Genomic DNA, 12,884 nt, shown 5'->3' with positions numbered 1-12,884 from the left:
ATCTCACCACAAAGCATTACTCAGTGATTTCTTGTGTTAATTATCTGTGTGGGTATTAGAATATATAGCTGAGGAAATTTAACTAGACAGTTTTCTTTTTTTAAATAATACAGTTGCCATGGCTTCATTTCATGTGGTTTGCTGTTAAAATTCTGTTTAAAGAAATGTATGACTTTTGATTTCCTCCACAAGTAGTACAAATACTTCCAGAGGGGTAGCCATATTAGTCTGAAGCAGCAAGACCAACAAAATATTGTGGCACATTTAAAGAATAACATATTTATTATATCATAAGCTTTCGGGAGCTAGAGTTCACTTCATCAGATGAAGTGCTTTCCTCAGTTGGCAGGTGATAGGTGTAGGATAATCCTTCAGGTATTTAATGAAGTGAATGTGTTGCACTAATAAAATTGTATACTGGGGGCTGGATCAGTCATTTTCTGCACTTGTAATAGTTTCTGCAAACAGTTGCAATGAAAAAACTAAGGGCTCAATCCTATCCAACTTTCCAGCTCTGGTGCAACCTCAGTGCAACCCAGAGGTAAGGAAACAAATGTTCCCATACCTTGAGGAGGCCTATGCGACTGTCATCGTCCCCTGCCCAACCGCAGGACGCAGCGCACACCCCATTGGTATAGCTGCACCATCCCAGGAAAATTGGATAGGACTGGGCCCTTAGTCTAAAATGGGTGCCCCTTATAGGCTGATCAGTTGTTCATTCGTTCTTTTTATAATGTTTCAGAATCTGTTGGGATAGAAACACTTGCTGTTGGAGTGTTTCTTAAATTAATACTAACAGAGAGGTGTGCGATAATATCTAATATGTTTTCAATACAGTTGGAATGGTAACAAAACCAGCAAGTGAGCAAACCCAAGATTTCTCAATACACAACGAAGATTTTCCAGCATTACCAGGCTCCAACTACAAAGATCCAACATCAAGTAATGATGACAGTAAATCTGTAAGTGACTCTTTTTTCAAAGAGATAATGCAATGCAATAATACAAAACAATAATAAGAAATTCTAGTTGTAGCAGATTTCCAAGAAAGAAGAAAATATGGTTTAATTCATGTAAAGTAATTTGATCATACTATTAAATCTACTGAACAACTAACTTCTCTACGGGTTACTGCATAAGTTAGAAGCCTTGATCCACATTCTCTTTGGAACTGGTCTCCTGAGTGTCTTTTCCAGTTGTGACCCACTGTTCTGCTAGAAAAGTTGTCCAGGCTTAAAGATTTAGAATTACCTCTTGACATAATGTGAAAAGTTAGGGGGAAAAAATCCCCATACATCTATAAGGGGTCTGTAGATTGCAGCCGATGTATACATGCCATCAAATGTCTCGTGATGCCACATTTCTCACAATGTTTTCTCTTAATAGAATTTGAATATATCGGGCAAAACATCTTCTAGCGCAGATGGGCCTAAATTTCCTGGAGACAAAAGTTCGACAACGCAAAACAACAACCAGCAGAAAAAAGGGATTCAAGTGTTACCTGATGGTATGCATAGCAATTCCACCCATACTCTTCCTCTTTTTACATCTCTTATATTTTCAGTATTTGCGATTCTATATAGTGTTGAGATGACTTTTTACTGTGCTCTTGTGTAGGTCGGGTTACCAACATTCCTCAGGGGATGGTGACGGACCAGTTTGGAATGATCGGGTTGTTAACATTCATCAGGGCAGCAGAGACAGACCCAGGCATGGTACATCTTGCACTAGGGAGTGACTTGACAACACTAGGTCTCAATCTCAATTCTCCTGAGTAAGTTATGTTCAGCTCAAATAGCATTTATGTTGTTGAATGGCTTCAAATAGTTCTTGAACATCAAAACTTCAGATATTTTGCTAAGGAAAACTGAAAATTTAATTATGGTGAAGGAAACCTTGTCACAATTTGCTTCAAGTTTAAATTCAGATTTATCAGATTACCTTTACCAAGGTAAAGTTCAGATTTATCAGTGAGCTACCAGTAAATCAGGATTTTTTTAAAATTCCCTTCCAATTTAAGAGTACAATGCATTGTAATTGATACATTTCACACATTTGAAAAATACAAATTCACCACATCTGTATGCAATTGTGAACAGCCTATTTTCTTCTGCATATAACAAGAAATATGTGTAATTGTACGGCAGCAAACATTGGGTACCAGGTCAATGGTAGCTTCTGCTGTCAGGTGCCCCCTCTTCAAATTGAAGCTTATTTGTGGACAGAAGGAATATTCTGCTCATGGATGAGGCTTCCATTTGTGGAAGGAGCTCCAGATAGTGGAAGCCATAATTGCGATGGTATCCATTACCTTTTATATACCAATAAACCTATAAGGATTTGTTTTTCTCTTATACCATGCTTTTCTTGAATCATTTGTTTGCCTTTACTGGGATAAATATGGCAGATAGAGATGGGACCTCATTATCTACTGATTTGGTTTCCACTGATTGACTTGTCACTGATACTGAGGTCCACCTTTCAATGCCTTGTAACAAGGAAAAAAGCACCAAAATCCAATGTCCTACCTTTCATTCCATTCGGTTCATTATTCACCCCACCTAGTGGCTGAATACAGTATAGCGTCTATATCAGTGCATCCTGGGGCGACATTAAAGGAGCAAGAAACCTGGAAGTGGGTCTTTAAAGCTATTTTTCCACTGATTTGGTATCCACTAATTTTTTTTTAATCTACTGGGTTTTGTAGAACAAAACCCAGCGGATAATGAGGTACAACCTGTAGTTTACAAGATAATCTCTACCACCCATATTACTATAGCATATGAAGGAGAGTCAGTGATGTACAGTTGGTCCTCATTTTATGTGCAGTTTGCTTGTGCAAATTCAAATACAAGTGCTCAGCAAACAAACAAAAAGGTCAGAGACACTGTCTACCCTGCTATCAGCTGTCCAGCTACTGAGAGTCTTGCTGATTTTGAATTTGTTCTGTGCTGTATGTTACTTGGCTTTGATATTTTATTGCATATGACACTGGAATTCATTTGTTTTGCTTATTTGTTTTATTTAAGGAATTTCCACCCTGCTTAAGAGCCCTCAAGGTGGCTTACAAAATGATAATACGATAATACATAATACATAAACCAATGCTAAAACATTAATATAAAAACAATTAAAACCATAAAGCAATTAGAACAATAAGACACAATGAGCTCAGTTGGATCACGATTAAAATGATGTCTCATAAAAAGCGCTACCTCCCCAATGTCAGCATTTTAAAGCTTCCCTAAATAAGTCTTGAGGCCCTGCCGGAAGGACTCCAAAGAAGAAGCTGTTCTCAGTTCCAGGGGGAGGGAATTCCACAGATGGGGAGCCACCACTGAGAAGTTCCTATTTCTTGCTGCCATCCCCCTCACCTCTACTGGTGGCAGCACAGTTAGAAGGGGGTCCCTCGGATGATCTGAGAGGATGGGTAGGATTGTTGCAACGCATTATTTTAAGATAAAAGTTAAAATTTGTTTAACTTTAAAACTAGTCATGTATGTTTTGCACATGCACTGAGATGTGACATGTGAGGCTGGGAGACTGTGTGCATCCATCTCATTCACTTGTTCCTTACCACATTGCTTATCTCTTCAGAGCATATTTAGTCTTGCTATACCTGTTAGGTTTTTGTGATATATTTTGCATAAAAAGTGAATAAAATACGCAACCATGGCCTCTAAAGATAATGGTGGAAAAAGAATAAAGAGTTGAGTGTTAAGCAGAAGTTTGACTTGATTCAGAAGTGGAAGTCTGCTGTTTTGGTTGCTTGGCGTGTGTAGAATACGACATAAAGGAGCAAATCATATCAGACACTGGCAACAGCAAAGAAAGGCTTAAGCCATTTTAGATAGTGTGGATGCTTCTTAAAATGGTTTTGCACTTAGTAGCAGGAAGTATATGAAAATGATGCTAGACTGAGGTGGTGTATTTAAGTGGTTTATCCTGTTGCAGGGTTCAAGAAAGCAAGACTCAGTATTCAAGGGTGATCGTTTGCAGGCTTTATTTCATTGCAAGCAACTGGCATCTCATGGGACTAATGTCTCAAAGCATGAGAGCAATTTACCAATGTTAACTGGACCCTTTATACAATTCTGGGTCCTTTGTTTGAAAATCTAAACTTCCCATTGGCTGAACTTTGACATCATAGATGGGGCTAACTCTTAATAGGCTATAGATAACTTTAGAGATACCTGATAGGCTTATTTCAGGTTACAGTTCCCATAAAAGGTAAAATTAAACATATTGAATTACAAAGTTTTCAAGAACCAGCAGGGGTTGCTATAATATCATTTTATCCAGTACTGACCCTTACTTGCATCCATCAATCCAATTAGGGGCTTCCTTGACAGGTCTCCATACCATCCTCATTAAGACATAACACAATGTATTCTGACTGGTACCGTTATCTTTCCTCTGCATGCCTTTCTCCTATGCCAGAGGTGCCCAAACCCCAGTCCCGGGGCCACTTGCAGCCCTCAAGGCCTCTCAATGCGGCTCTTAGGGAGCCCCCAGTCTCCAATGAGCCTCTGCCCCTCCGGAGATTTGTTGGAGTCCACACTGGCGCGACGCAACTGATCTTAGCGTGAGGGCGACTGTTTGACCTCTTGTGTGAGCTGTGGGATGAGGGCTCCCTCCACTGCTTGCTGTTTTACGTCTGTGATGCAGCAGCGGCAGCAAAGGCCAACCTTGCTTTGTGCAAGGCCTTTTATAGGCCTTGAGCTATCACAAGACCTTCATTCATTCATATAAGTTCATCTTTAATATATTCATTTATGTAAACTTATGTAAATTTATTCAAATTTTACATGTAAATTAATTCTTTCCCCCCCCCCCCCGGCCGCTGACACAGTGTGGCCTGACACAGAGCTGATGTGACCCTCCTGCCAAAAACTTTGGACACCCCTGTCCTATGCTAATGTCAACACAGAAACATCTGTGAAGCCTTCCTGCAATGTTAAAGCTTTTGTCTGTTCTTAAGACTTTTCTAAAATCAAGCAGCAAAGGTTGCTGAAGACTTATTTCTAATGACTACTATGTCCCCATATATGTTGGTTACACTTTAGGGCAAAGACTATTTTACCTATATGTGTCTTTTCCTTTGAAAGCATGGAAGAATAACAGTTTAAAACTATAAACAAACACAGGCAAACTGTCCTTGTTAGGACTGCCAACAAGGCAAACTGTCCTTGTTAGGACTGTTGGGGCCTATCTGCTCGTTACCTAGCAATTTTATCTATTTGCATTCCAAGGTGTTTATGCCTAAGCAGCTCTGTGAGAATACAATTTTGCCTTTAAATGAAGTCAAACAGCTTCTTCTATTCTGTGTTTTTCTATACTTTTGCAGTGTGGCTTTTGCTTTTAAAATGATTCTTTTTTTGCTTATACTTATACTGGGCTATCCAGTGACTTTATAGTCTAGGATCACGGGTCACTGTGCCTCAGTTCAGCAACACTAATTTGGTGTTAACATGCGTGGTGTTTAACTTTGTGCTGCTATGGAATACAGTGGAGTAGCATATGAAAACAAACTTATAATCAACTATGTTGGCTAATGTGAGAAATGGCCATGTACTCTGTTCAACATCATAAAAACATTTGGGTTTAACTGACTTTGGGCATTAATGGGCAACCTCTCCCCCCTCCCACCATTGATCCTTTTAAATTGAGGGTTCTCCGCATAATGGCCTATAGTCTTGTGTGGTGGATTTATGCTGCATTTTAGTATCTGGTGATCTTTTAAATTGGAGACTTGCCTTCGTCCAAACACTTTCCATTCCAGCAGAGACTGGGTAAGCAATAACTTCAACAAAAAGGTCCTAACTCTGTCGAGGTCAGAACAGGTGTTTCCCCTGCTTCTTGATAGAAGGAGCTTTGGGAATGGTGCAATTCCGTCTGCAGGAATGGAGAAATAACAGTATGATCCTTCTCAGGCCTAAGGTGTAGCACTGGTATGAGAAGTAATCAGGAAACCAACATGAATGGCTGTTGAATACATTACCACTGTGACGTGGAGCCAATCTATACAAAATAAGTTTGCAGTGACTGCCATGTTGTCTAGATTATGGATAATCTGGCCTTGGTATGTAAGTAGGAAATTGCATCGTAAAAAAATCAATAAATAAACTTTGAAAAGAAGATGGATCTTTATATCAACTCAAGTCATTTTTTTTTTCTGTGCAGAAATCTGTACCCCAAATTTGCATCGCCTTGGGCTTCTTCACCTTGTCGACCTCAAGATATAGGTAGAGTTGGCGCACGCGCATTTGTCTGACATAATTATTAAAATTATTTAAGTGATAGTCTGTGTCATGGGTTAAAAATTAAGTCACTTCTCATTCCCTTATCTAGACTTCCATGTTCCATCTGAATACTTAACGAACATTCACATTAGGGATAAGGTGAGTGCCCTTTCTTGTCCCCTGTCAAAAAACAATTGGAATAAGAGACGATTTTTAAAAGATGCTGTATTTAGAGGCTAAGGGTGTGAGCTGCAAGTGATGAAATCCCAGTTCAAATCTCACCTCTGCCATGAACTTACTAGGTGGTCTCAGACTTGTTCAGCCTCAGCCTTCTCTCTGCCCTTGCTTCAAAACCTGCAATGGTGAGATGCTAATGCAAACAACTTGGTAGACTTCTTGTACACTACCGCCATAATCCTTAGGTGAATTGCTTTGGACACTCTCTAAAGCATTATACATACACATGACTAGTATTAGGTAGCTGTTCATATTTGGATACCATTTCACAAATAGGATATGTTCTCTGGTGGAATCTCCATGTCAGGGTCAGTCCTTGGATTCCAAGGTAGCTCCTTCCTCTCAGGTAGGCGGGTCTTCCTGAGGGGAGGGGTTGCCAGTCTCCCCAGACTGACCTAGCTTCTCACCGTAGCAGGTCTAAATTTGGGTCAGCTCATTCCATTTTATCAAATTCCGTACTTTGTTTATAAATTTTTATCTACCATGTTTATAACCTGCTCTTCGTTCAGGGAGCTCAGGGTGGTATACGTGGTTTCTCCCCCTGTCACGCCCAAGGTCACGCAATGCATTTCAACCCTGAGCAAATATTTTAATCCAGGCCCCCTTGCAACAGGTCCAGTTTTCCATCCATTACAATGCTCAGTAAAACGATTGCATCCCAGTTTTTCTATATCAGGCAAATGGATGATAATATCTTTGCTAATATATTTCCCGACAGTTCCAGTCATGATCTTCTGGAAAGATCTTGTGTTACCAGTTTTAGAAATAATAATTATTACTAAGCAAAGTAGCAATCCATCCAAATGACTAATATTTTTGTTTGTTTGTTTGGAACCAGCTAATAATGTCAGCTCTAAATGGGTTTTGACTACTTCTTCTTTACAGTGATTTTTAATTTTTTTTGTTTTACTATCTCTTGGCTAATACCTCTTAGCAGTGACTCTGTATTTCAACAGTTGTATGTAGAAAACAATGCTACATGTTTTCTGTGAGAAGGACTACTGAATTAATGCTAGTTATGTAAACAAATTATCACTGTGTCTATGAACATGCAGGGAAAAACAAAACTATAAGGCTAAATCTTAGTATCTCATTAACCCTTCTACTAAATAGTTAAATTGTGCCAGAGTGGGAAATTATTTCAGTGGTTCCCAAACTTTTTGACTGGTAGCTCCCTTGACCTACTGGGCCATTGGCAGTGGCTCTCCATTAAGGCTTCAACCCTGTACATTGTTTTTTGGTAGGATTTTCACGAGGATTCTGTTGCTCCCTGGGTCACCATGACTCACACTGGCTTATTTTATTATATTGCTAGAAAAAACAGTAGCAACATACTTGGAGACTGATTCACAACCCAGTTACACTGTTGTCTTATTGAAATCAGTTGGAATTCTGCCATAGTAATTTGTCTGTTAACAGCCCTCTTAATGCAGTACTATAGCTAAATAAAAGTTTCCTATAAAATTGTAATGTCTTTTATCCAAACCCTTTCTCTTAAACTCTTCATTTTTTTTCCTTTCCCTTTACAGTTGGCTGCAATAAAGCTTGGCCGCTATGGGGAAGATCTACTGTTTTATCTCTATTACATGAATGGAGGAGATGTATTACAGCTATTAGCAGCAGTAGAGCTGTATGTTCAGACTTCAGTGGATTTCGTTGGGACTGGGGTGGGGGGAAGAATCCTGAATTGCTTGAAAACGATTGTTGCTTCAAATGCAAGTTACAGGCATCCCCCAGTATCCCTGAGGGATATGATCTTGCTTCTTCCCCCTCCCCACTGATACCAGAAACCGTGGATAAGGGGAATGCTATTTGCAGCCCTCCATTACCTTTGTTTGTTAATTAAATTCCCCTGCAATGATAAGGTGTCTTGCTTGAACAAACACTCTAAGCAAAAAAGCTTAGTCAGATTAGCAGGCAAGCAGCCTGCAGCCTAGAAGGAAGACTAAGGGCACAATCCTAATCAGGTCTACTCAGAAGTAAGTCCTATTTTGTTCAGTGGGGCTTACTCTCAGGAAAGTATGGTTAGGATTGCAGCCTAGGGGCCCAGTCCTATCCAACTGTGCCAAAATGGCATGCACTGCCTCCTGCTTTGGGGGAACAGCCATGGAGGTCTCCTAAAGGTAAGAGAACATTTGTTCCCTTACCTCAGGGCTGCATTGCAGCTGCATTGGCACTGGAAAGTTGGATAGGATTGGGGCCTAAAAGCATTCCTACTTCCTCTGGCCATGAGAGTTGCCTGCAGGGTTCTGGGGATACTGGGGGGCACCTATACTTTTATATGGTATGTACAGAGGAACTTCTTGTCCAGCAGAAGTGATTCATCAGTGAGAACAAGGTTCTGCTTGCAGATTTCCCCTAGCTGCACTTGCAGGAATGAGCACCCCCACAGCATCTAGCATATGGGGTGTTCATATGCTGCCTAATACTCACCTGTTAAATTGGGGTCAAAATTGGCACTGTGAGCACATGTAGGTGTGTCAGTATAGGGAACGGTCCTGCTTTATTGCTGAATCAGAGTTATTCTTCAAACATTTACCTGCTAGCCTGGAATCTCTGCTTTTACAGATTGTAGTTCCCCTATGAGGACTTTTCAGATTTTTATACAGAATTCTGGAGAAAAAAGGAGGCATTGTCTAATGAATAAGGCTTCTGATCGTCCTGTGCTATATGCAAAAATGGCTTAGTTTTAGAAATATATTTGGTGTTTGAGATGCAAACTTTGTTTTAATAAGTTGATTGTGGCATATGTGGATGATTTATAAAGCAGTATGTAGTGTGAAGTACATTGTGCAATTTTCCATTTTTATTTTCTTCTGTTGACATCAGCTGGACTAAGAGAATATTTTGCTTCCCGATTAAATAATAGATTTAACCGAGATTGGAGATACCACAAAGAAGAACGAGTATGGATTACCAGGGCACCAGGCATGGAGCCAACAATGAAAACCAATACATATGAGAGGGGAACATACTACTTCTTTGACTGTCTTAACTGGAGAAAAGTAGCTAAGGTATTTTCTTCTTTGAGCATGTATTTGAAACCTCCATGTAGTGTATTATAGAATGATGTGGGTAAGAGTTCCACTAGTATTTATGTAAAAGAGCAAGTATAGTTAAAATTATACAGATAGGAGGCTCTCCCGAACCACACATTTCTGATTACATAGATAGGGAGTTTGGGGTGGGAAGGGAAAATGGATGCATTCTAGCATTCATTACCCCAGGTGACTGCATTTTTACTATGACCCACCTTTGACCAGGACAAGGGCCATGCTGCCTTTGGGGGGCAAATGTAGCATTTACTCAAATGCTTATTTCTGAGATGAGCCAGAAGATCCTCTAATTGTTTTTTTCCCCCTCATTTTCAATTTGTTTCAACCCCTGGTTGTGCAAGTGAGAATGATAGTTCAAATGATGACATCTTTATGCCAGTTTCAAAGAAGGCTATGGGTTGTATCCTAAGTTCACCTTCTGCAAATAGAAAAAGCCCTGTTTGCTCAAGAGGTGGTTTTCGCAACTTTCCTTCCCACTGCATGCATCCCCCCCTTCCAGATTTATTCTAAGGGTTCTGACCATCCAGAGCAGATATTTGTATAAGCAGATATGGTGCTGCAGAGTGACATGGAGATGGATGAAAATCACCTCTCTTATACAGAGTAGACCTTAGGATGTATCCTTGTAAATTGTAAACTTATACCGAAGAAGGCAGGATGTAAAACTCAAGAGATGGTTGCAAATTATTAATTAGCACTTTCCTCATTGGGAATTTTGTGCTGCACTACTACAGAAAATAAGAGCAAACCTGAAGAGTTTTTACAAGCCCATTAGTCCAAGCAAGTATGTTTAAAGTTGCTGTCTTTAGATTGGTTTAGCGTTGTGTCTGAACTGAGCCACAATGTGCTTTATAAAATGTAGTTGGTATCAGAAGTTACATGTTAGCATAGCTGATGAATATGCAGGTTTTGCTGTTGGAATGTTCACTGTCCAGCCTTCCAAATAAGTCCACAGAATGTTTTAATAGTAGCCTGTCTTCCACATGCACCTGGTTAAAGAAAAATAATCTACTTTTGTAAAAATTCCCCTGCCTGGTCACCTGGAGAGAATTCTGGCCAACTTTACATAATGCATATTATAATATTTTTAAATAGAATTAAAGTATATTGGTTTTTTGTTTTTGCCCTAATCCGGAAACGGTTTTCTTTTTCCTTATTGTCCACAGGAACTTGCAGCATTTATTTAGTGGATCTGCTATGATGATGATAAAGTTAACAGCTTTCCATTTGCTTGTAGGAGTTCCATCTGGAATACGACAAGCTAGAAGAAAGGCCTCATCTGCCATCAACCTTCAACTACAACCCTGCTCAGCAAGCCTTCTAAAGACTTCCCTTGTCTTGGGGTATGGCTGTCTCAGCACAATACTCAACATAACTGCAAAACTGATGTGGCTCAGGCATCCTGGTTTTAATTCCTTTTGAGGATCTGGCAATTGGCTCATGCAAAGGGGTCACCATTTGAAGTCCTGCCTTACTAATTATGTGCTGCCCAACAACTAAATTTATCGTTTGTTTTTCTTAGTTTGAGCAGGGTCTGATTTTTTTTTTTATTATTTTTTTTGCCAGCAGACAAGCTTGGGTCTGTAAAGACAAGCAAGTACACTGACAAAAGTTTACCACTTAGTTTCCAAAATGTAAAAAAGAAAAACAAGAAATAGACAACAAAATTTGCATTGTTCATTGTAGCACTCTTGGTAATAAAAAGAAATGTTTGTGCATTTTTATGTAAAGATCCTTCTCGTATTTCATTTGGAAAGATGAGCAAGGCCTGCTTCCTTCATTTTACTCCCCCTTCAGTTTTGGAAAAGGCAGTTTCCGCCACCTTAATGCAAGAATATCTGACTGTTTAGAAGAAAGATACTGCCACAACCTCCGGTTCATTTCCAAGGTTGTGTGTTAACTGAGCTTCATCTTTCCAGAATGAGCAAAACACTGTCCAGTCTTTGTTACGATTTTGTAATAAATGTGTACATTTTTTTTAAATTTTTGGACATCACATGAATAAAGGTATGTATGTACGAATGTGTATATATTATATATATATGACATCTATTTTGGAAAATGTTTGCCCTGCTGTACCTCATTTTTAGGAGGTGTGCATGGATGCAATATATGAAAACGGGACATTCTGGAACTGCTGGTCAGGGGACGTCTTAGTCGCCCTGTGCACTAAAGGGCCAGATTTCAGCAGCCAAGGACATCCATACCCAAGTGAATGTGATGGGACTTAACAAAGTGAACTGAAGACAATTCACTCTGGCTGTTTGAACAGCAGCGTTTCATAGGAAGAGAAAAAAAAAGATCAATCTTGTATTTTCTGACCACATAAAGGCTTCTTCTCTTTGTAATAAAGTAGAAAAGCTCTCCTCACTGCAGTGTTGACTTTGATTTGAGATTGTGATATCACTTCTTCAGCAATGAAAAAAATATGGAAAAAGTTGAAGTATTAAAAATATCAAGTGACTGTGGCACTTAAAATGAAGAGTAATTCTGGTGCTGGCACTTCATTGAATACGCGTTGCATACCTTTCCACTGTGGGCCTGAACTCATGATCAAAGTTTTGTCTTGTCTGGACAGGCTAACATAATAGAACATTGTATGGGAATAATAAACAGTGGGGGGTGGATAACATGGGAAATAATGGAAGATGGTCCAAAAATTCACATTGAAATAAGTTTCTTTTTGTCATGGGTATGTTTTAAACTATTGAGCAGAGAAGGTACATTTCATTTGATGCCTGTTTCCCCCCTCTGGAGGTCCTAAACTCAATAAACCAATGTGCATATCCTTTTTATTTGTGGAAGACACAGTAACATTTCTCCAGGTGAAGGGGAAAAGAGATGGTGTGTGTCCCTTTTTTTATTAACACATATTTAATTCAGTCAACTGTGAATTATATTGCAATCTGAAGTTATGGGTTCGTAGACCATACCTAGAGTTACCAAAGTAAGTAAAGGACAGCAGAATAATGCCAGCAAAATATTTAAACTTTTTTTTTCTGTGAAGTGCTAAAGAAACTTTCTGGGTTTTTTTCTCTCAAATGACATTGGGAAATCAGTCTAATCACATTGCTAATCACATTGCTAATCAGGTGTATGACAAATATAAATTCTTCATTGTTATATGTATTTTGGGTTAAATGACACATAAAAATATAAATTGGTAACTGTCATATTATTTTTTAAAGCAACCTGAATAGTGTCAATGCTGTGGTGGCAGAGATTGTGAAGTTGTTTTTGCTTCTCAGCTACTACTAGAAAGTACTTAGTATAAAGATTTTTAAAAGGGACAACACACAAAATATTCTTCACAACCTAGCAATTCATGAAACACTGACCATCTCCATAG

At 39.2% G+C, this 12,884-nt stretch overlaps 1 protein-coding gene across 2 annotated transcripts in view; it reads left to right on the top strand.

Annotated features, from left to right (window-relative positions):
* The window catches only part of CNOT2 (CCR4-NOT transcription complex subunit 2), a 64,752-nt gene extending 52,847 nt beyond the window's left edge, over positions 1-11,905 (top strand). For both annotated transcript variants that reach the window (XM_066633272.1, XM_066633271.1), the window contains 8 exons: positions 838-962; positions 1,387-1,507; positions 1,618-1,774; positions 6,184-6,245; positions 6,352-6,401; positions 8,009-8,109; positions 9,349-9,493; positions 10,773-11,905. In XM_066633272.1, the coding sequence (XP_066489369.1) occupies positions 838-962; positions 1,387-1,507; positions 1,618-1,774; positions 6,184-6,245; positions 6,352-6,401; positions 8,009-8,109; positions 9,349-9,493; positions 10,773-10,859 (848 nt within the window). In that variant the 3' untranslated portion in view covers positions 10,860-11,905. The remainder of the gene's footprint in view (positions 1-837; positions 963-1,386; positions 1,508-1,617; positions 1,775-6,183; positions 6,246-6,351; positions 6,402-8,008; positions 8,110-9,348; positions 9,494-10,772) is intronic.
* Positions 11,906-12,884: the final 979 nt, after the last annotated feature.

Source organism: Tiliqua scincoides, chromosome 7 (assembly GCF_035046505.1).
Source record: "Tiliqua scincoides isolate rTilSci1 chromosome 7, rTilSci1.hap2, whole genome shotgun sequence".
NCBI classification, from domain to species: Eukaryota; Metazoa; Chordata; class Lepidosauria; order Squamata; family Scincidae; genus Tiliqua; species Tiliqua scincoides.
This window is presented reverse-complemented; position numbering and strand designations above follow the sequence as displayed.